At 38.8% G+C, this 20,573-nt stretch overlaps 1 protein-coding gene across 1 annotated transcript in view; it reads right to left on the reverse strand.

The window, feature by feature from the left end:
- The window catches only part of Vps50 (VPS50 subunit of EARP/GARPII complex), a 107,248-nt gene that overhangs the window by 13,811 nt on the left and 72,864 nt on the right, over positions 1-20,573 (reverse strand). The window contains exons 20-22 of the mRNA XM_006991203.4: positions 18,508-18,614; positions 8,412-8,533; positions 5,413-5,493 (exon numbers count right to left, since the gene is read on the reverse strand). Of these exons, the coding sequence (XP_006991265.1) occupies positions 5,413-5,493; positions 8,412-8,533; positions 18,508-18,614 (310 nt within the window). The remainder of the gene's footprint in view (positions 1-5,412; positions 5,494-8,411; positions 8,534-18,507; positions 18,615-20,573) is intronic.

Below are 20,573 nucleotides of genomic sequence, written 5' to 3' on the forward strand. Positions count from 1 at the left end.
AGAAAATACACTCAACTGCACTATCCACCCACAGAAGGGGTCAGGCTGACATAAATGAATGGAGTGCTTATCATGCATGGGAGCAGTAGTGCTGCAGTTTAGCTTGCAGCAGCCTCATGAGCAGAGGAAGAGAAATTTTAATCTCTAAGCACGTCGGAAGTCATGTTTTTACCCTTTGCTGCTGTTATCCTACCACTATAAAAAGAACTTAAATGAACAGATTTTCTGGGCAAATTGAAAATATGTTTTCAAGTTTTTAAACAATGTTCAAGCTGGATGTTGTAGTACACACCTGTAATCTCAGATTTAAGAAGTTGAAGCAGGAGATCAACAGTTTGAAGCTAGCCTGGACTACACAGCAAGGCCCTCTCTCAAACAAACAATGGAAGTTGGCCACAGGTTTTAAACAATTTAGTTATCATCACTGTAGTGGTTTAAATAAGAATGACTTTCACAGGCTCATATGTGAATGCCAGGAAGTGGAACTCTTGGCTAGGATTAGAAGGATTAGGAGGTGTGGCCTTGTTGGAGGAAGTGTGTCACTGGGGGTGGGCTTTCAGTTTTCAAAAGCCTATGCCAGTGTCTGACTCTGTCCCTCTCTGTCTCTCTGCACCCACCCCCTCTCCACTTGTGGATCAGGATGTAAGTCTCAGCTACTTCTCCAGCCCTATGCCTGCCTGCTGCCATGCTCCCTACCATGATGAGAATAGATTAAACCTCTGTAACTGTAAGCAAGTCCCAATTCAATGCTTTCTTTTTTTAAGAGTTGTCTTGGTAAAGGTATCTCTTCATAGCGACTAAGGCAATCACTAAACAGAAGATAAAAGACCTATTTCTGGCAGGGTATCAGCAGCAGCCACTTTCCCATGAACTTTTCCTCTATTAGACCTTACAGATTTTCCCTTGATGTGGAAAACACATTTTCTAAAATTTAAATTGAATTTCTATCATGCTGCAAGCCACAAAAATATACCAAGTAGGATTTCAGCTGATTATGACAAAGCTAATACCTGGAAGAAATCAAGGGCCTTCCAGAGGTTAAGTTGAGGCTCAAGGAGCCTTGGTGATATTTGGCTTTTGATTATCAGCCATTTTCTGCTGTGAGTTTCTTGTGTGCTATTGTAGCTTTTCCATCATTTATTGGGCACCACTTCCCCTCTACTAAAGGAATATTTAGATAACCTTGTGAGCTGACAGGTATGCTCAGCCAGAAAAACAGTTCAAGCCTCCCTGTAATTATCATCATTGGCAACATGTGGCCAGGTCCATCCCCAGACGGAGTTAAGTGCCATATCAGAGATGCCTCTGTAGAACAGACTTAAGTGTCCAGTCTACCTGTTTGAGAAAGCCTGGCGGATGTGCCAATTAAGCTTTACTTCCTCCTTTCCCAAACCTTACCTTTACTTCCAGATCTCCCTTTAACTATCACCAGAGGCATCTAGCTGTACACAGGTTGCCTAGCAACCGAGCACACTTTCCCCCACCCTGCAGAAAAACAGCAGATAGCTTGGACAGATAGGAGCCACAGGAAAAAAGAAGGCAGTTTTATTTTCTCCCACTGAACTAGCAAATTATAGATTCTTAACATTTTCTACCAATCACGTTTAAGACTATAGTGGAGCACATAAGATCCCTCTTCTTAGATATTACTCAAATTTAGCCTTTAGTGAATTCATTAGTCACTTCCCCTTTGGGTTGCAAATGATAATTAACAATTACTGTCCCTCTATGTGATTCTTATCACCCCTCCATATGACCCTGGAAGCCTAACAATCACTGCCTGAGGAAACTCTTACCTGCCTTTAGGACCACACAGGAATTCAAGCCTGGTGATCGTGCTCGACCAGGGGATTGCTATTACTTGGGTTTCTAACTGGATTCCTGAGAGACTTAGGAGGAAATGTGGAGAACAGAGAGACGGAGAATGGAGAAGGATAAGGAGGATTTTGACCACAGGGTACGTATAGACGAGATGGAAGATGAGGAAGAGTCAGATGGGGAAGTACTAGCTGGGTAAGAATGAGATGTAAAGGACCTAGATGAGGCAGAATTAAGACGAGAGAATTAAGACAGAACTTGGAGGGAACAGTAGATTAAGAGAGAGGAATCAGGCAAGAAAGGAGCTAGGCATGAGAGCAGAATAGAAGCTGTGTAGAGAGAGAACCATCACAGAATAATAAAATGTATGGACTTAGGAGTTTCATATACATAGATTCATTTCTTCTCATCAAAGATTAATTATCAGCTGGTTGTAGATTCTTCCCAGACCATGGGAGGGGACTATCAAGGGGCTGGACCCCCATAATTTCCAATACTATGATAAATTACTTCAGGTAGCATTTTTAAGAATCAAAATGGTTCCATTTGCCATTTATAACTTAAAAGTGAAAATCAGAAAATATGTATAGAGAAAATAAAATTTAAAAAGTCTACGTTTTTAACTGGCATGAGGAGTAATAGAAGAAAAAGCATTTCTACTTAGTTCCATGTTGATTGGGCTATTATTTGTCTATCTAAACAATGTCCACTATATTTTCTGTCACTGTGGAAGTGAATTAAAGTTTATATGCTAACTTAAAAACAATCTTAGATCAAGGTATATTAAAGAGCAAACCAATTTTTTTAAAACAACAAATCAAGGCTTATCAGTGCAAAAATATATAGAGACTAACGGGAAAACAAAAATACCACCTAGAAACAAATGTAAAATGCCTTGAAAACTTCAACTGTATTCTAGGAAGTGCTTTCCTGAAGTGGGAACTGGGCAGAGCATTCACAAGCAATCCTTACAAACTGAGGACCAAATGAAGGCTTGATGGTTTCCATATCCTACAGCCAATCTGCTGATTTAAGAGATGGTAAGACTAGCACTTAAAATTAGGACATGTTTGTTGGGGATATTCAGTCATTTAGCATTTGCATTAATTAAATAAAATTAACCTTACATCAGGAAGCTGAGTGAGCAACTAGTTGACAGAAAGTAATCATAGAGCATCAGAGGACATCTGGAAGAGATAGAGAGACACGAGGGGTTTTAAGTGGTGCATTCCCCCGCCCCCCAGCAGAAGAATGGCCCTTTCAAGAGATATCAGCAAGGAAAGAAGGTCAGCTAGTTGCTACTCAGCCTCTCCAAACTAGCAGGTTTTCATCCCAGCCTTGACTCTCAAGCCTTAATTATAAATAGAAAGGTAGAGATTTCGTTAAAGCTACCTGTAGCAGGAGCAACAAAGCCAGTGCCTGTGGGAACAGAATGTCTGCCAGGCTATGGCCTGAGCAGTTAGGCCGTTAACTGCAGAGTCACAATTGCTAGCTGAAACAGCCGCAGATTAAGACACAGTCACTGTGCCGAAGAAGAGAAAGCAAAACGTTAGAAGGAAATATGCTCAAAAAATAGGAAGAAAGGAAGGCATACTGTTTTTTAACATAAGACTGTAAATTTGACAATTTCACCATGTGGGACACATTCATTTAGTTATCACCACAAGAATTAGGCAAATGTCATGGGCATTTTAATGTCAGGAAGATGAATAGCAATGTGTTTCAGAGAAGAACTAGCTTGGGACCACTGTTTACTTGGTTGTGTGATTCCATTATACACCTTATGGCAAACAAGCAGAAGTGACAAAGAAATGACAGAATGATTTTAATGAAGAAGTTAACCCATCAATGGTCCTGAGGCATTCTATCAGTAACAAGAAAAACTTTAGTTGAGTACTAAGATTTACCTAGAATAAGATCTGATGGCCAAAGCCATTCTAAGACAAAATGCATAATGAAACATGGAAAACTATCCAAGTAGGCAAAAGCTATTGACTTTAAAAACAAAGGCAAGCAGGTTAAGAAGGAAATAAATGCTGGGTCAAAAAAAGGAGCCATTATCTAAAAATGAAGATTAAAGATTAACCAACAGCAAAACCTAAAGAAGTCAAACTAAACCAGGATACAAAGATCCTAGGATAGTCTATGCATACTTCCCAGGAGAAGCCAAGGTAAATGCAGTACTACAGCTACACTTTCAGGCCTCCATATTTACGGGTCTGTGTCTATGTGTTCAGCCAATCACAGTTCAAATATACTTGAGGGGTAGGTACACATCTGTACTGAATGTCATTACTTTGAAAGGACACAACATACTACTGTTTATAAAACATTTGCATTGTGTTAGGGATATATGTCATGTACAGATGATATACAATACATAGTTATGTGTAGGTTATATACAAATATAATGCTATTTTTACACAAGGGATGTGAACACAGGTGGTATATGTGGGATCCTGGAATCAACGACCTGCAAATACTTCAGGATATAGATGTGTGAGACCAAATTATCCCAAAAAGGTAGACACTACTTATTTCTTCTACTGTTAGCAATGGTCATCAGAGGCAGCAACACTCAAATACTCCATCACTGCTCAAGGTCACCAACTAAGCACTCTCCATTTGATTTCATCATAGCACTCCCCAGGGCCTGACGTGATATTATATACATTACGGGATATTTTTTGTTTAAATGCCTTCCCATGACAACAAAATATATAATTTAAGAACAAGAGATAAGATTTGCTGCTTTTGTCCACTGACAAATTCATAATACAGTAACAATACTTGACATATAACATTTTAGCTTTTCTTTCTTTTCCATTTTGTTTGACTATTTCATCATTTATATACCTAAATACTTTCTAAGACAGAGTCTTACTGTATAGTCCATGTTGGCCTTGACCTCTCAATAGTCCTTACTCAGCTTCCCAAGGACTGGGATCAGAGTCATGCATCTCCACACCACACTTAGTCATTATTTCTTAAAAGATACATTACCATTGCTTTATAAAAGTTCCAATAACATAAGTATGTATGCACAATAAACATTATGAAAAAAAGAGGAATGTGAATACTTGTTTTGAGTAAGTTAAAGGAAAAAAAGAAAATTAAGATAAGACTGGGTCAATGTAGAGGCTGACAGATGTCTTGGCAAGGTATTTCTCACTACAATGACTGATCAGAAGAAAGAAGTGCCTTTCTAGTTTTCAATACTTATGCTAGCTTTAAAACCACTGAGCATCACCTTCACTTTGCTATATAATCTTAAACCATGCATTCCACCATCTGACATGCCAGTCAAAACCAAGTAGTTCCTGCTACAAAGAAAACCACATCCAAACTTTGCTCTTGAATTCCAAGATGATTGTAAGTGAAGTCAGACACTTCCTGAACATAGATCTTTGGTATCTATCCAATCAGAGATCAGTCAGACTATCAGCAACAGGTTCTTACTTCCTGTAAGACTAAACACTGTAACACTAAAGAGCTCAGACACTCCACAGGTGTACAGATGCAAATTTATATACAGTTGATTTACGACTATTTGTTTCACAAACTCCAGTGAATTAATTCCAACTCTTTACTTACCAGGTCAATAAGGCTTTCTTGTATTCTGTTGAGTGTTGTTCTTAGTCTGCTACTACTGAGGCCAAGTCCTGTGGATTCCAACTGAAAATGAGGAAAAGCACGTCACACAGCTCTGCAGGTACTGCTGCAGAAGACCTGAAGTATTAATGGGCTTTTTAGCTCAGACACTGAGCGTCCGCGGGTTTCCAGAATTTCAAGTTTAAATGCCAACACATCCAAAAGAAAAAATCAAATCTTAGCCCAAAATGAAACAACAAACTATGCATGGCCTTGAAAGTCACAATAACACCTAAAGAGCCTGTGAATTATTAGGAGAGAGTGCATCAGAATTTCTTTCCTACAAGTTAGTATTTTGAGTAACAAAAGTTAAGGTTTTAGATTCTTAAAGATGGTTCACTTTGAAATATATTATCTCTTGTGTTTATATAGAAACAAAAACAAAGCATTGCTATTTTTTTATACACAAATTAAAGAAACTCTATTGTCACTTGGAATGAAATCTTCTTGGGCCTATCAAACATTTGACAGCACTGAATTCTGTTCGTTACAAAGAGTCAAAGCACTCACAGCCGCCATCCCATAGAACATAAATGAGAAAGCCTGAATGCTAAAAGTTAATCAGTCCCTTGTACAACAACTCAATGGATGAAATTAAATTTAATTGAAAGATAATAATAAATACATACAGGTATTTGGAAAAAAGTTAAACCATCCTCTGTGACCCAAGAAACTAAAAATGTTCTTAGTTGTAAACTATAAAATACAATCTCATTAACATAGCCACAGAAATAATGAGTGTGTGATTATGTGAACAGACACATGTACAAACATGCACACATGTTTATTCTTACTTCCCTCTCACCCAAGGTACAAGACTAAAAAGGCTCAAACTAAAGCAGATGCGTGACACACTGTGTGAGCTGATTTACTTATTCAGGCTTTATACGCTCCATTAATTCATCTCTCCCCTCTAAGAATTTATATGAAACTAAATCCATCAATGTAAGTGTGTGATATTCAAAAATTGTTATGATCTTTCAACCAATGTAACTAAACTAACACGCCGAGTTTTCTCCCCTGGGAAAGGCCACCACAGGCTATGCCTTTATCTCCTCCCCATCCTCAACCTCTGACCTCCCTGTATCGCTATGGTTTGTGTTTTCCTAAACAAACTCAGAGAGAATTTTATTTTTGTTGACTTTTTAAAACTTAGTATGCCTTTAAGATTCATCTATGGTGTGAGACTGTTGGTACTTTGAGTTTCTTAATTCTATCTGACACTGTAAACATAGCACAATCCCTAACTGCACATCTGAGTACCAGTTTGGGTTTTTGCATAATACTATCTGGTCTTTGTCTGACCATTACATTTATTTTCATTTATTGGATAAATATCTAAAAGTGAAATTTCTGGGTCACATAATAAATATAATTATAATTCTGTAAGTTACTGCCATGGTAGTTTCTAAACTAGCTATGTCTTTTTTTTCTCCTACAAAGGAAGAATATGAATTCTAGTTGTCCCAAGTCATGAATGGAGTATTTCTCCCCACTGCCCCTACCCCTCACCAGGATGGTTAGCATCTTACCAAGTTCTACTTTGTATAAGAACAAGCTTTTGGTTTCAAGGACTTCTGTCCTCTTGCTTTCAATTTTTCTTTACTATTTATTTCTTTCTGTTCTTTTTTGGGTTTAATTTGCATTTTTTCTACTTTCTTTTTTTGCTTGTTACATTTAAGTCTAGACTCTTCCCTCAAAGCCCTAGTTGAGATGCACTACAACTTTCAGTATGTTATGCTTTCATCATCATCATTCAGTTCAAAGAATTTTCTAATTCCCTTGTGATTTCCTCTCTGAACCCTTCATTTGGATGTATGTCATTTAATTTCCAAATACCTGGGGTTTTCCTAGCTATCTTATTGTTAGTTAATTTCCAACCCAATTACACTGTCATTAGATTATATCTTGCATATGCAAGTCTTTAAAAACTATTAAGATATGCTTAGTGGTCCAGATCTGAAGATCAAATTTTCATCTGGCATCATTACCCTTTAGTCTAAACACTTCTTCAAGGAAACACTCTTAACTGCTAAGCCATCTCTCCAGCCACCAGTTTCTAAATTCTGACTGATGCTCAGTATACTTGAAAGTAACAAATTCTGGGGCAATAGTTTGTTGATATTTTGTCTCTGATTGCACTGGCATCCTTTCCAGGAAACATTCCAGAATTAAAAATATGGGTCATCAGAACCTCTATTAAAGGATCATGTCTTTGGTATACTTGTGACCATGACAAAAATGTAAATATTCACAGAAATGATGTAAGTATACATTAAAGTTTACACATTTTCAAAAGGGAAACACATCAATAACAAGTTCTTTCTATGAATCAGGGGTCCACTCTCACACAGAAAACTTGCACAAATGCAGGCAGGTTGTACAATACTTTCCAGCATGAGATGAGTCACTAACATTCAAGTAGAAAGAGATAAATTCAGGAAAAGCCTGAACATGAAAAGAAAGTATAGGAGACATAATTCTGAGGAAGGCAGATGTACCAGTTAGCAAAATTAATTCCTTAATAAATATCTATGCTACAGTTGTGAGCCAATACTTAAAAAGCTGTCTCAATTGCAGTGCAATAATTATACATAGATCCAAGTTTACATAAAGAAGTCTGCACATTTTTCATTGCCAAAATATATCTCAAGGTTAGAAAAGGCTGTTTCATTTTTTCTGCCAAAGATATGAACAATATGCAATATTTATCATACCAAAGATTAAAATTAATATATAAACCACACAATTAGACAGACATCTGACAACAATTCCAAAATTTATGGATAATTCTCAATAGTGTTACCCACTCACACAAAATATAAAACTTACACATATATATGTAATTAAATACATATATAACTTAAATATAAAAAAACTTCCCATTTGAGAAAATGAATGCATTTGAAAAGAGATTATTTTCCCTCCAAAAGTTGACTTACTGAATCATTCCGACCAAAAAAGGTATATATTGCATACAAGTAATAATCAAACAGCTGGGACATAAAATGGATAACATCAAAGGCGATTGGCTTAAGAATGTTCATCATCTGCATGTACTTCCCTGAAAGGAAACGAGAACCCAAAGATTAATTAAAACAAAATTAAATTCTGTTACTCTATAATTACTGAAAGGCAATAAGAATGTTACATTAAAATATTTAAATAGTGAAATATTGCATTCCTCCTCACATGAGTGGAATTTCTAGTACTTGGCAGTAATTAAAACAGTTCCAGCATCTCTGCAATGTTCTATAAGGCAGCTCTTCGAATGCTCCTACTACCATGTTTCCCTGCCATTATAGTGTATTGCTTGCTTGTCAAATTCTGATGGACTCCTTCACTCTTCTGCAGATGACACTGTAAAAACACACAATCCTTGTTCTCAATGATTCTACTGAAAATATTGTCTTCAAAAATATTTAACTGCAGTAAGGTAATATAATATACAAGATACTTGAGAAAAAGGGTTTTTGTTTGTTTGTTTGTTTTATCCAGAAGATCACAGATACACAGCAAAAGTGAGAAAACTGAGAAAAGTGTCCATGGGAAGCAACACCCATGCCCTTCAAACTTAGCCCTGTGAAATCGTGTCAAAGGTCAACAACATTTATCACATCACAGCCACATAAGTTCAATACCCTCAAAAGTGTCAATAACACAAACACTCTTTCTTTTGAGGGAACCCTATGTCCTCTTCTAAACATCTGCTCAGACTGAGCTTCCCTCAAAATTAAGAGACAAATACCATTTACCAATTCATCTGAAGGACAGAAGAGGAGCGAGTGCAGTTTTAACTATCGAGAACACTACTCCAAGTCTCCAGTTAGGTTTCTTTTCTAACAGGAAATATGTAGACCCATGAAAAATGCTTTATCTATACTTCCTTTATAGACATAAAATATTAAACCAGACCATGTGTTGAATTTCAAAATAACCCAGGTCCTGGCTCAACTCCATGTAACCTGTAGCTATAGATTTTAAATTGGCACTATTAAAGATAACAAGATTAAAAAACAAAAACAAAAAAACATACATTAACTGCAGTAGAGGAAAAGAAAATGTCTGCTATCTATGCCATTTCTTCAAAGTGAGAGTATATTATCTTAACTTTTATGACAGAAAATTCTAAGAGTCAGATGGTGAGGAAGAAAATAAATGCAAATATATCAAAGTGAAATAAAACCCATCAATCATCAATCAATCTATTCATGTGACTGTTTGCAACTCTTTTGTTTAAAAATAACTTTCGCAATCATTTCATACATCCAGACCTTTCCCTAAAAGTCACATTTGAAAAATACCTGAATGATTTGCTCCTTGAACATTTCAAGGTCACTCTGCCAGCATCTACTCAGCTACAAACACACAATTTTCTAAGCAGCATCTTGGTAACAGGTAAAGTAGCATGACCCCAGAAAGGAAAAGTATAAAAATAGCCTATTACTCCAGTCATTTAAAGAAAATAATAGGTGGTTAATTAGAAAATCAGCGCTCCTACACATCCTCTCTTCATCTCTACTAATATGAACCATTGCTCATATAATCCTAAGACACATAGATAATTTCTCAGTGGGTAAAAGCAATTTAAAATATATGCCTAAAAAAGCAAAACCATTTTTTCTTCAATACTAAAAAAGCAAAAAAGCATGAATCAATAAGCCCTTTTGGAATACAACAATGCATTTGGCCTTGTGTTAAAGTATGAAGAACTACACAGAGTCCCAGCTCTCACACCTCAAAAGCCTGCAGGTGAAAGACAGCACGGATCAGAGGCCCCCAGAGTATTACAGTACATAACAGGGAGAAATGTCTTTCCAATGCAAGGGGGCAGAGCAGGCCCACAGTCTTTGGGTTCTGGGGAGGCTGGCATATATCCTCGGAGCTAACGAAATTAAAGACTACAATGAATTAAGCCCATGTCTATGAAGAGAAACAAGTAGGAAGGAAAAGAAAGGTAGGTTTGAAGAAAGAAAAGAGAGACAGACAGACATACACACAGAGAGATGAGGGGTGGGGGAGAAGAAAAGTCTCAAAATATCAGAATGGGTTGGTAAATCTTTGCCACAAAGGACCAAGTTGTAGGTAATTTCACCTTTGCACACCACACAGTCTTTATGGCAAATGTACTGTGCCACTGGTCTTTTTTTAAATCTGCTTAATTCTGCTACTATAAAACAATAGGGGCCAGCCACAGTTGGCAATGTGTAAACAAATGAGTATGCCTGTATTCTAATAAAACTTTATTTACAAAATGAATGTGGTCCATATGTAAGAGTTTGCCAATTCCTGTTCTAGAAAAAAAAGATGATGGATGGACAGAGCTGGGTCAATGGTTTATTGGTTAAAAGTACTGCTCTTGTAAAGTGCCAGAGTTCAGTTCCAAGAATACATGTTAGGAGAGTCACAGCCCTATAAATCTAGCCCCAGGGGGATCCAGCAGCCTCTGCAGGCACTTGCACAAGCAAGAGTATGAGCATGCGCGCGCGCGCGCGCGCGCGCGCACACACACACACACACACACACACACACACACACACATTATTTAAGATAATCAAAATGCATCTTAAAAATAAAAATGATAGAAACAGGTTGATGGAAAACATTAAGATGCCAAAAAGTCATTAAAGGCGCCTCTGGGAAGGTGGAAGGTTCCCAGCCAGGCAGCAACTTCAGAGTCAAGCTAGCACAGCAGGGGAGGGACAGACAGGCTGAGAGTGATGAAAGAGATCCATGGGAGACACCAGGCACTGGTCTCATTCCCCACCCCCAATGTCCTCCCATCAGCAGTTGGAGGAATGACTGCCAAGCTTACAAAACCAATGTCCTTAGGATTTCTTTCTTAAAAACAAAACAAAAAATTAAATAGCAGGTGACATTCTCAGTAGCTGAAACAATGGGCTTCAAACCCATTGTTTCCAAACAAAAGGGCGAGAGGAACCAGGGTTCTTCCTAAGCCCAAGAGGTCCCTGAAAATCAAACCCTTAAATGGCTTTGACAGGAAAGGAAGGGAGGAAGGGAGGCAGGCAGGCAGGTAGGCAAAAAGAAAGAGAAAAAAAAAAGAGAAATGTTAATTTTGACCGCATACATTACATGGTTTTAAATTCCCAACAGGAAAGTAAAACCAAGGATTAAAAAGATTGATATGATCTTTAAAAACCAAAGGGAATGTACTCTGTAGACAGAGGCTTAAATTCACATTCACTAGTGAATCTCTTTTTGATAAGGAAAATGCTGTCCAGACATAGGGTATCACTTCCTTGGCTCAATTCCAACACTGTGGTATCTACATACCACTTGAAGTCAAGAGACATGTCCTCTGGTGTTTTAACCTAAAACTCAAATGGTGGGTAAATCTCCCCCACACCCCATCCCCTTCATGCCATTTGAGAGAGACCTCACACTGCGATTCTAGCCACTTGACCAATAAGCTCCTGAAAGTAGATTATTACTCTCAGACTAGTGTAACCTCAGGAAAAAATACCCTGAGAATGAACCCAATGGATAGACAGATGTCTTACGAGCCCATCCAAAGATCCTAACAGACTTTAATTAAAACATCTGAGAAGTCTGGCATCTCCTGGTTCTCTGCCTCAGTCTTATAATGGTCTTATAATGGTAAGCCACTGCATTAACCCATGCCTACCCCTAGTACAATGAATACTTTCCTCTGCGCAAAGGGCTCCAGCTTCAGTTCTCCGAAATCCCCTCTTGCCTTTACATCCCCTCATCCAGGCCAGCCAACAACTTCCTTTGTTCCTTACACCAGCTCATTAGACAAATGGGACTAATGGTTCACTTTCAGAGTTACCTAAACAGCCCCATTTGAGGGGTACCCCAAAAGCCACATCTGACAACCCCACTGAGCTTGAAACAAAACAGATGGACCACAGTGCCTAAATGTCAGTTAGGGACTCTTCAGAGGGGAGACTGATGAGAACGGGGGGCTAGAACCTGGACAAGCAGACTTGGTGATAGGGTCCCCCAAAGCACCAGTTCCATGGATGTTTTTCGTTCCCTGGTCAGCAAAGACAAAGAGAGCTGTTTCCTTGTCTCCCCCTAAATGAACACCCTGCCTACAGACAGGTAACTTTTCCTTTTCTTCTCTCCAGTTTTCCTGTTGGGTGCTGGCCAGAGCCTGAGTATGCTTTCTTTGATCTTTTTGATGTTTTTACCATTGCTCTAAAGTGCCTTTGCCCTCCACGTGGCTGCTCCTCTGCCGTGTGAATGACCTCCGTGACTAACCCAAACATCATGGCTCTCTTTCTCCCTCTTAGGCTCTCATTTAGGAATCTATAATAAAGTTCTCTAAACTCAAACAAGACAAACGACCAGCTGAGCAACTGAACTTATTAAGCAAGCCAAGGCTTATGAAATGGGTACAGGCACCAGATTACAATCTACCTTACCTTGGGATTCCAGGGCTCTGTTCCCATAAAGCAAAGGTTGCCAGGAAGCTGGCTGAGGCCACTTTATTCTGTAGAATAAATGCTTCTAAGCACAGATTTCACTGAGAGGCAGCAACTAGACCAAACCAGTTCAAATTCCTGGGAAGATTCCCATGACAGCTGTCTAGACCTTGACCTTAGACATGAGTAGATAATCAAACGCCACCAAGGGACTGACATTACAGAGAAGCCGGTGACAGAAAACAGGAGAGTAGTCATGGAGAGGACGGAGAAAAGCAGGGTGAATATGGAAGGACTCTCAGGGACTAGAAATAGAATTTTAAAAACCAACAAGCAAACAAATGGAATGGACAACAGAAGTCTCCTAAAAGGTCCTGGAAAGTGACAAGAATATGGGAGAGGATTTAAGGGGAATTGAGAGTGCAGGGCCAATTCAAGAGACTAGGCACCAGTGCAGCAGTGGGAAACAGGAGGTGTCTACACGGGGACAAGGGGAACACTCACAAAGTTCCAGAGAAAACAGACTTTTCATGGAGAGTTCTGTTCACAGATGAACTGTCACTCAAAGGAAAGAGCACAACAAAGACATTGTCAGACCAACAGGAATGCAAAATATTTAGTGCTCACATTCCTTTTCTGAGAAATGACAAGATCAACAGAACAAGAGTCTACCTCTGTACTGCTGTCAGGGAGCTTCGGGGTGTCTCCTGCTTTTTCTCAGGAGCCACAGTATTCAGGGTGCTCCTATGAGATTTACTACCTTGACAGATGCAGAAGGCATGGCCCTGAAGTCAGCACGCCAGCTTTAGAAAGAGTGGCCATTGCATCTGATATCCACTGAACAGTTAGCTAACACAACCCAGATGGTCAGGAGAGGCTGTGAATGCCATGCACTATGGGAAAGTCATATGTCTTCTTCCAAGCTATATGATCTCTTTTCTAGTCTGGGAATAACTTAACTCTGTCCAGAAATGGGAATTAGTATCCATGATTTCCCCTCTGGTTGAGAAGCATGGAAATTAAGAACTTATTGGCTTTAGGAAAGGACAGCCTGGATTCTCCCACCTACCTCACACATCCCACAAGGTCTCTGAGTTCCAGATGTTTAAAAAGGTAATTACAAAGAATTCCAAGACATCAAACATTCTCAGATGATACACAGGTTAGAATCTCAGCTGTTGGTGTTACTTTAAGAAAATTATAATTATGATGAATGCATTAGAAAGGAGCATGGGATGCTGCCTAATGGAAACCCAGTCCAATCTAAAGACAGGGAAAAGCTTCACAGAAACACTTCAACCCTTCTTCACAACTCCAGGCCTAGGGAAAAGATACAGAAGGACAGAGAAGAAACCAAATGTAAGCATGGACAGAACCTAGAATTAAGAGACATAGCAGTCTGCCTTGGCCAACTCATCAATAGAAGACACAGAGAAGAATGTGGCTACCTCCAGAACGACACAGCCAGGGAAACAGGCTCTCCTCAATCAATATCCACACCTCCTATGTGGGAAAGGGAATGCAGAGGGTAAAGGAAGCACCCAGGGTGGAGGGAATTCCTGGCACTCGGGTAATGACCATTGGGAAAGAGCTTCCCTAATAGTCAAAATTTTAAACATTAAGGTTCTATAGACACTGGAGATCTACAAAAGTGAAATAATCTAAAGCTGTTTTTAAAGCAAATTTATATATTATAATAACATGTATGAAATAGCAGTATTAATGTTAATATTGTATACAGTCTAAAGAGTGCATACATTTTTCCTTACACACCATGTATGAAAATACTGCTTTCTAATTTTAAAATGAGCTTATGTCTCCACCATGGGGTCTTTTTCAGTAGCTCCTACCTACCTTTTGGCCACATTTTCCTGATCTTATTTCCCACCCCCACCCAACAAGCTTGACACATGCCTACCAGCTGAACCACAGTGCGCTCTAAACATTCCATGTGTTGCACACATTGTTCTTTCTATTTAGAATGGCTTTATCAATTTCCTCATCTATGAGAATATATTCAACTTTCAAAGTCCACTAGGATGTCAGCCCCATTCCCAATAACCCATTTAATCATTAAATAAAAGGGGGAAAATTAATCATTCTTTCTCCCTGTCTCTTCTCTGCTTATTTATGCTGATAAAATAGCCTAAGTTTTCTCTTTGGTGTGTTATTTCCTATGTTGGTCTCATTAAGTGCAAGGACTAAGTCCTTTCCATGACTCTTATATCCAGTAGAGAGCAAATTGCCTGAAACAAAGCAGAGATGCTCAAAAGAAGAGTAAAAAGATTAAAACATAACTTCCTTATTATAGAAAAGTAGGTAAGAGATATAAACAAGAGTTCAAAAATAAATAGAAATGTAGTTTAACATATGAAAAGATGCTTGAACTCAATCATTCTTAAATTCATATTTGAATGAGATGTCACTTAGCATATTGGACCGACATCTCAATCTATGCGATGAACAGTGTTAGTGAGACTGTGAAACCAGTCCTCCCAGATTGCTGGCAGAAGGGCAAACGAATAGAACTTCTGCAGTCAAACTGAGAATGACTATCAAGCTGACAAGGTGTACACTCTTTAATCCAGTTTGTCCTAAAGTTGTATTTTCACATGAGCAAAATTATTTCTTCCAGAATACTTGTCGTGCCACGGTTTGTCATGTCATGTCATGTCAAACGAAACAACAAATGTTCAAAGATAGAGAGTGGTAAGTGAAGTTACACACATCTACACGTCAGGAGAGAATGTAGAAGAGAGAATGGAACACATTGCAATATACCATACCAAGATACTGTCAATGAAACCTCATGGAATATGAAATGGGGAAAGGGCATGATAAAGAATAGTATGCACAGTGTGATGGAAGTCTTGAAACCAAAGTAAAATCAACCAAATAAGGAGGTGTATACTATACACACTTGGAAAAGCACATGAGCACTTCTAGTAGAAAACAGGAGAAAGTTGGGTGCTTTCTCCAAAGAAGGGGATCTGGACTTTAAGGGTTTTGTTTAAACTTGGAGGCATTTTATTTTAAAACTCTTCTATACATTATCTTTCAAATTAAAATCCTCAGTAGTAAAATAAATAATAAAATAACAATGGCAGTGAAAAACAAATGTGCCAATGAAGGAATGGGTCTCTTCCATCGTATGCAGGCCACACTAGCCACACCACAGCCACACTCGGCCGCACTATCCCTAAGACCAATTTGCTTTCATTTTAAGTGCAGAGGTTTGAGTGTGTATTTGTTGTTGTAAGCTCTATAAATGTTAGAAGTACGGCCTCTGCCAACGTTTCTCCTGTCTTTTGAACCTATTAACCACGTTCAAGTGAAAGATGCCTCAAGGAGCAAACCCTTGAGTGCCAAAGCCCTGGTGAGACAGACAGACAGACAGACAGGCTCTCTAAGAGCTTCTCACAGGAACACAGGCAAGCCTTTCTGCTCACATGGCACATCCGGCCATCACTCCTCCCTATCAGTGGGAAGCCTCCCCAGCCTCTGAAATGGGGAGCCCCACTAACTTTTTTCTCTTATTTACACAAGGAGAAGCACTACCTTTGCTATTCAGTCTTCAATCATTCAGCAGTTAGAGACACCCCTCACCTCCCGACCTCCCAGCCCCCCTCCCCACCTCCAGCCTCTCACCCCCACCTCCTGCCCTTGCCTTGAGTGGCTCTCCTCAAACTCTACTCTATGTGTATTCACAAACTAATGAGAAAGGCACCCGCAGGGAGACAGCCAAGTCCACAGAGGGGAGATGGGGGTGGGACAGTAAGATAGGAATGATTTCTAATAGACACAGGAGAATGCACACCTTCAAATTCCTACATCAACCAAAAAGGGAAGAGCTGTGTCTGATGCTTGGATTTAACAGAAGGAAACATGACAGCATCCTTGCTCACTTTGTTTTAATGTAATAAAATATTCAGACTAAGATGCAATGACTCCTCTAGTCACTTGAACTGGGTAAGGTTTAAAAAAAAAAAAAGACCCTTTCTATGTGGCCAGCAGCATTACTTTCATTGTTTCCGCATTCCCTATCAGGATATTATCCACATCTCTTGGCCACAGCACTGCCCCAAACACTTCCTGTGGCTAAAGCTGATACGGCACAGCTGCTTCTAATTTAACACATTCAGCAAAACCAGACAAACTATCTCAAGCAGTGTACGCAATACATAAAAAAACTTCTAAGTCCCAGGAAGTTAAGAAAGACGACAAGGCTCCTGGCAGGTTTAGAGGACCTATCATAAAGAGCACAGGAGTGAGTGTGAAGGCCGGGGGTGGAAGGCAGCAGGAAGTACAGACAAAAGACTACCTTCACATATTTGAGAAGTGACAGTGCAAAAACTCGAGCACAAAAAAGGCTCCTTGAGTCAGACCAATTCTAACAAATAGAACCAGGAAAAGAATCTGATTCAGCACAGGGAAGGGACTTTTAGCAATAGATCAGTCTAAGAGTAGAATAAGTAGCCTTGTGATTAGCTTCGAGCGACTCTGAGTCATCAAACAAAAGCTTGACAGGCATCACATATTATGGACAACCACTGAAAGAAAATCTCATTTGGGGGGACTTATACCAGATGACCTCTCAGCACCCTTCCAATTCTGGTTCTGCAAATTCTAAAGAGTTATTCATGCCAATTCTGCTACTTCTCCTGGATAAAAGAAGAAAAGCTAATTCTCTTGACAATAATTAGCCACAGAATGGCTTTTTAGAATCTGTCTTTTTTTTCTGGGGCTTGAAAATGTATACCTTTTCTTCTTATTTCAATATGACTTTTGCATATTTTTCTCTAAAGAACATAGGACTAAAGCATTTTGCACATTTTATCATATTCATTGATGATATTTAGAAATTATCTTAAATAACACAGAGCATTTCATCAGAACTGAAGTCACTCAAACAAGGCAGTAGATAAATGGCATCTTTACAAATAGAACACAGAGATCCTGCAGCCACCTGCTAAAATCCCTGATTGGTGTAGACAGCCTGTGAGAGAAACTCTCCTAACTTATCTGTCAAATGTATGGACCTATTTGTGAAATATAAAGGCTGAAAGAATGCAAGATGTTGATATACCGACATTAAAAATCGATATCCCCCTTGGAGCTGTATGTTTAGGATGGCATTTGTTCCTGTTTGCCTTCGATGAGATCATCTAAAGGTCTCATCTGTAACGAGACACATCCTGCAACTGGGATGTTTCCTCTGTGAAACCCCCTGTCTGAGAAGAGCAGGCAATCACTATTCACTCTGCTTATCTGACAGGAAGGCTGGGAAGCTCTATGAGGCAATTAAACTGAAAAATATGGTGCTGTGAAACTGGCACTATCACCTTGTACACAGACCTCTAACTCAATCAACTGGAATGCTTCAGAAAAATTAGAAGATACAATAACTGAAAAAGTCGCTAACTGAAGAAGCGAACGGACAGTGACATTTGTGGATGACTGTGTGAGCACTCACAAGGTAACAAGCACTGACATGGAAGACTCTTAAGTCTTTCCCTGCAGCAGACACTAAGTAATCATCCAAAGAAACTTAAGTAAAACTATTTCGGTAACTAAAGCAAACTAACGTAACTGAGGTAACTTTTAAAAATAGAAAGGTACAGCTACTCACCAACAAGTCTTATTACATTCAATGTTGTGTTTGTTAAGATGGGCGCGTTCACTTTATTTAGACTGTAATCTGATTTCTTCCTGCTCTTAAGGGTCTCTCGTGAAACACTTCATATGGAAAACAAGGGAGAAAAGCCTTTAGATTGCAGACTAATAAACCAGCCAGTTACTCTGCTTTTTGTCTAGCTCCTACTCACAAATTAGTTACTGAAATCCTACACACAGGTGAACTCACAGCCCAGAGGGAGGAGAAGTAATAAACAAAGTGATGAAGTTCTAGAAATGTATTTCTTTGATTCTAGGCATTCTGAAGACTCCACCTTAAGTACCTGTCAACATTTGTATTTCTTTACTGAATTCAGTTTTCAAATTCCAAATAGTCTGCTATTTTATTCCACTTTCGTCTGTGTTTTTTTTTTTGGACACCACTCTGCTGTGGAACAATCTTTGTACACTGTGAATATGTATTACTCGCATTGGTTAGTAAAGAGCTGACTGGCCTATAGCTGGGCAGGAAGAGATTGGGCAGGAGAGCCAGGCTAGCAGGACACTGGGAAGAAGGGCACAGTCTGAGGAGTTCCAAGCCAGATGCAGAGGAAGTAGGATGTATAGAAAATGAGGTAACAAGACATGAGCCATGTGGTAGAACTTAGATGAGAAATATGGGTTAATTTAAGTTGTGAGAGCTAGTTAGTAACAAGTCTAAGCTATCAGCCGAGCATTTATAATTAATACTAAGTGTGGTTACTTGGGAGCTGGCTAGAGGGACAGAAAAGTCTGCCTATACCACTCAGTCATTTACTGTTCTCTTTTAAATTCCTTGAGTTGTTTGTTATGTTTTTAACTCCTTAGGATCCCCGATGAAGTGAGTGCTTTCAAGTTCTGAGTCCTGGGGTTCATCTAGAGGATTACAGTTGTTTTTGTGATGTGCCTTAGGCAGATGGGCTGCTTTTATTGTATGTCCGATGTAAGGCTGAGCCAGTAAAGGAGCTGTGACTAAGCCTGGTGTATGGGAATGGCAATCATTCTAAAACCTGCATCATTTCTGAAACACAGGTTTTTCTATCAAAGTTATACGCCTAGGCATAAATGTATCAAATCTATGGATTTCAGAAACTTATGAGAAAAAAAAAACATCCTCTATGGAATTGGAATTAAAGGAAGATATGATGACTGAGTATGAGGTTAATGGGTGACAGTATTTTCAAAAGCAAAGCAGAAATTATATGGTAAGGCCACTTTTTAAAGGGTATGAGGTCATAGGGAAAGATGAATATAATCAAAATGAATGAAATTCTCAGAAATTAGTAAAAATACTTTGAAAGGGTGTGGTTATGTAACAGGTAGAGAAAACAGAGTTGACCAGAACTTCACCATGCTGCCATGTACAATACATGGGCAAAGGCAAGTGCCAGGGAAGAGGCAAGCAGAGACCAGGCCACCAAAAGCATCAAGCCTGAGGAGTACAGGGGTTCTCTAAATGCAAAGGTGAGCCAATAAAATATAAACCAGAAAAAACACCATGGAAGTGAATCAAATTTATATCTAAGAAAAAACTCTAAATGCACAGCTAGAAACAGTTTAAAGGTGAGAAAGTCTGGAGACAAGGAGCTAAAGCAACTCCAGCAAAAATGAAAATCCACATCCATGAGCAGCAGACACTACCTTACATGTCAATTTCAACTAAAACAGAGCTTTCCCTTTGGCCAAAATATTTCCTAAACATATCCAATAATAAATTCAACAAAATCATCCTGTTCAGCTCTAAGATCTGTTAATGTTTTAAATATGCAAAACCCAATAAAACCAAACCTTCCCAATCAATATATTTACAACTATATGGACTGCTTACAACTGAAGAATTATCTCAGTCAAGGTTCCAAGTTAATCAATTATTAACTAAGTGTAAAGTATACTTACATCTATCATTTAAATATATGTGTGCTATTAATTAAAAATATCTGACATTAACTCACTTCAGCATAAAAACACCAGGTCCACTGAAAAGGATAGAGGTGACAAAAATTCTTAATAAAATTATCATAGTTTTGAAGAGTAGAGGTTATC

This window comes from Peromyscus maniculatus, chromosome 3 (genome assembly GCF_049852395.1).
Source record: "Peromyscus maniculatus bairdii isolate BWxNUB_F1_BW_parent chromosome 3, HU_Pman_BW_mat_3.1, whole genome shotgun sequence".
NCBI lineage: Eukaryota > Metazoa > Chordata > Mammalia > Rodentia > Cricetidae > Peromyscus > Peromyscus maniculatus.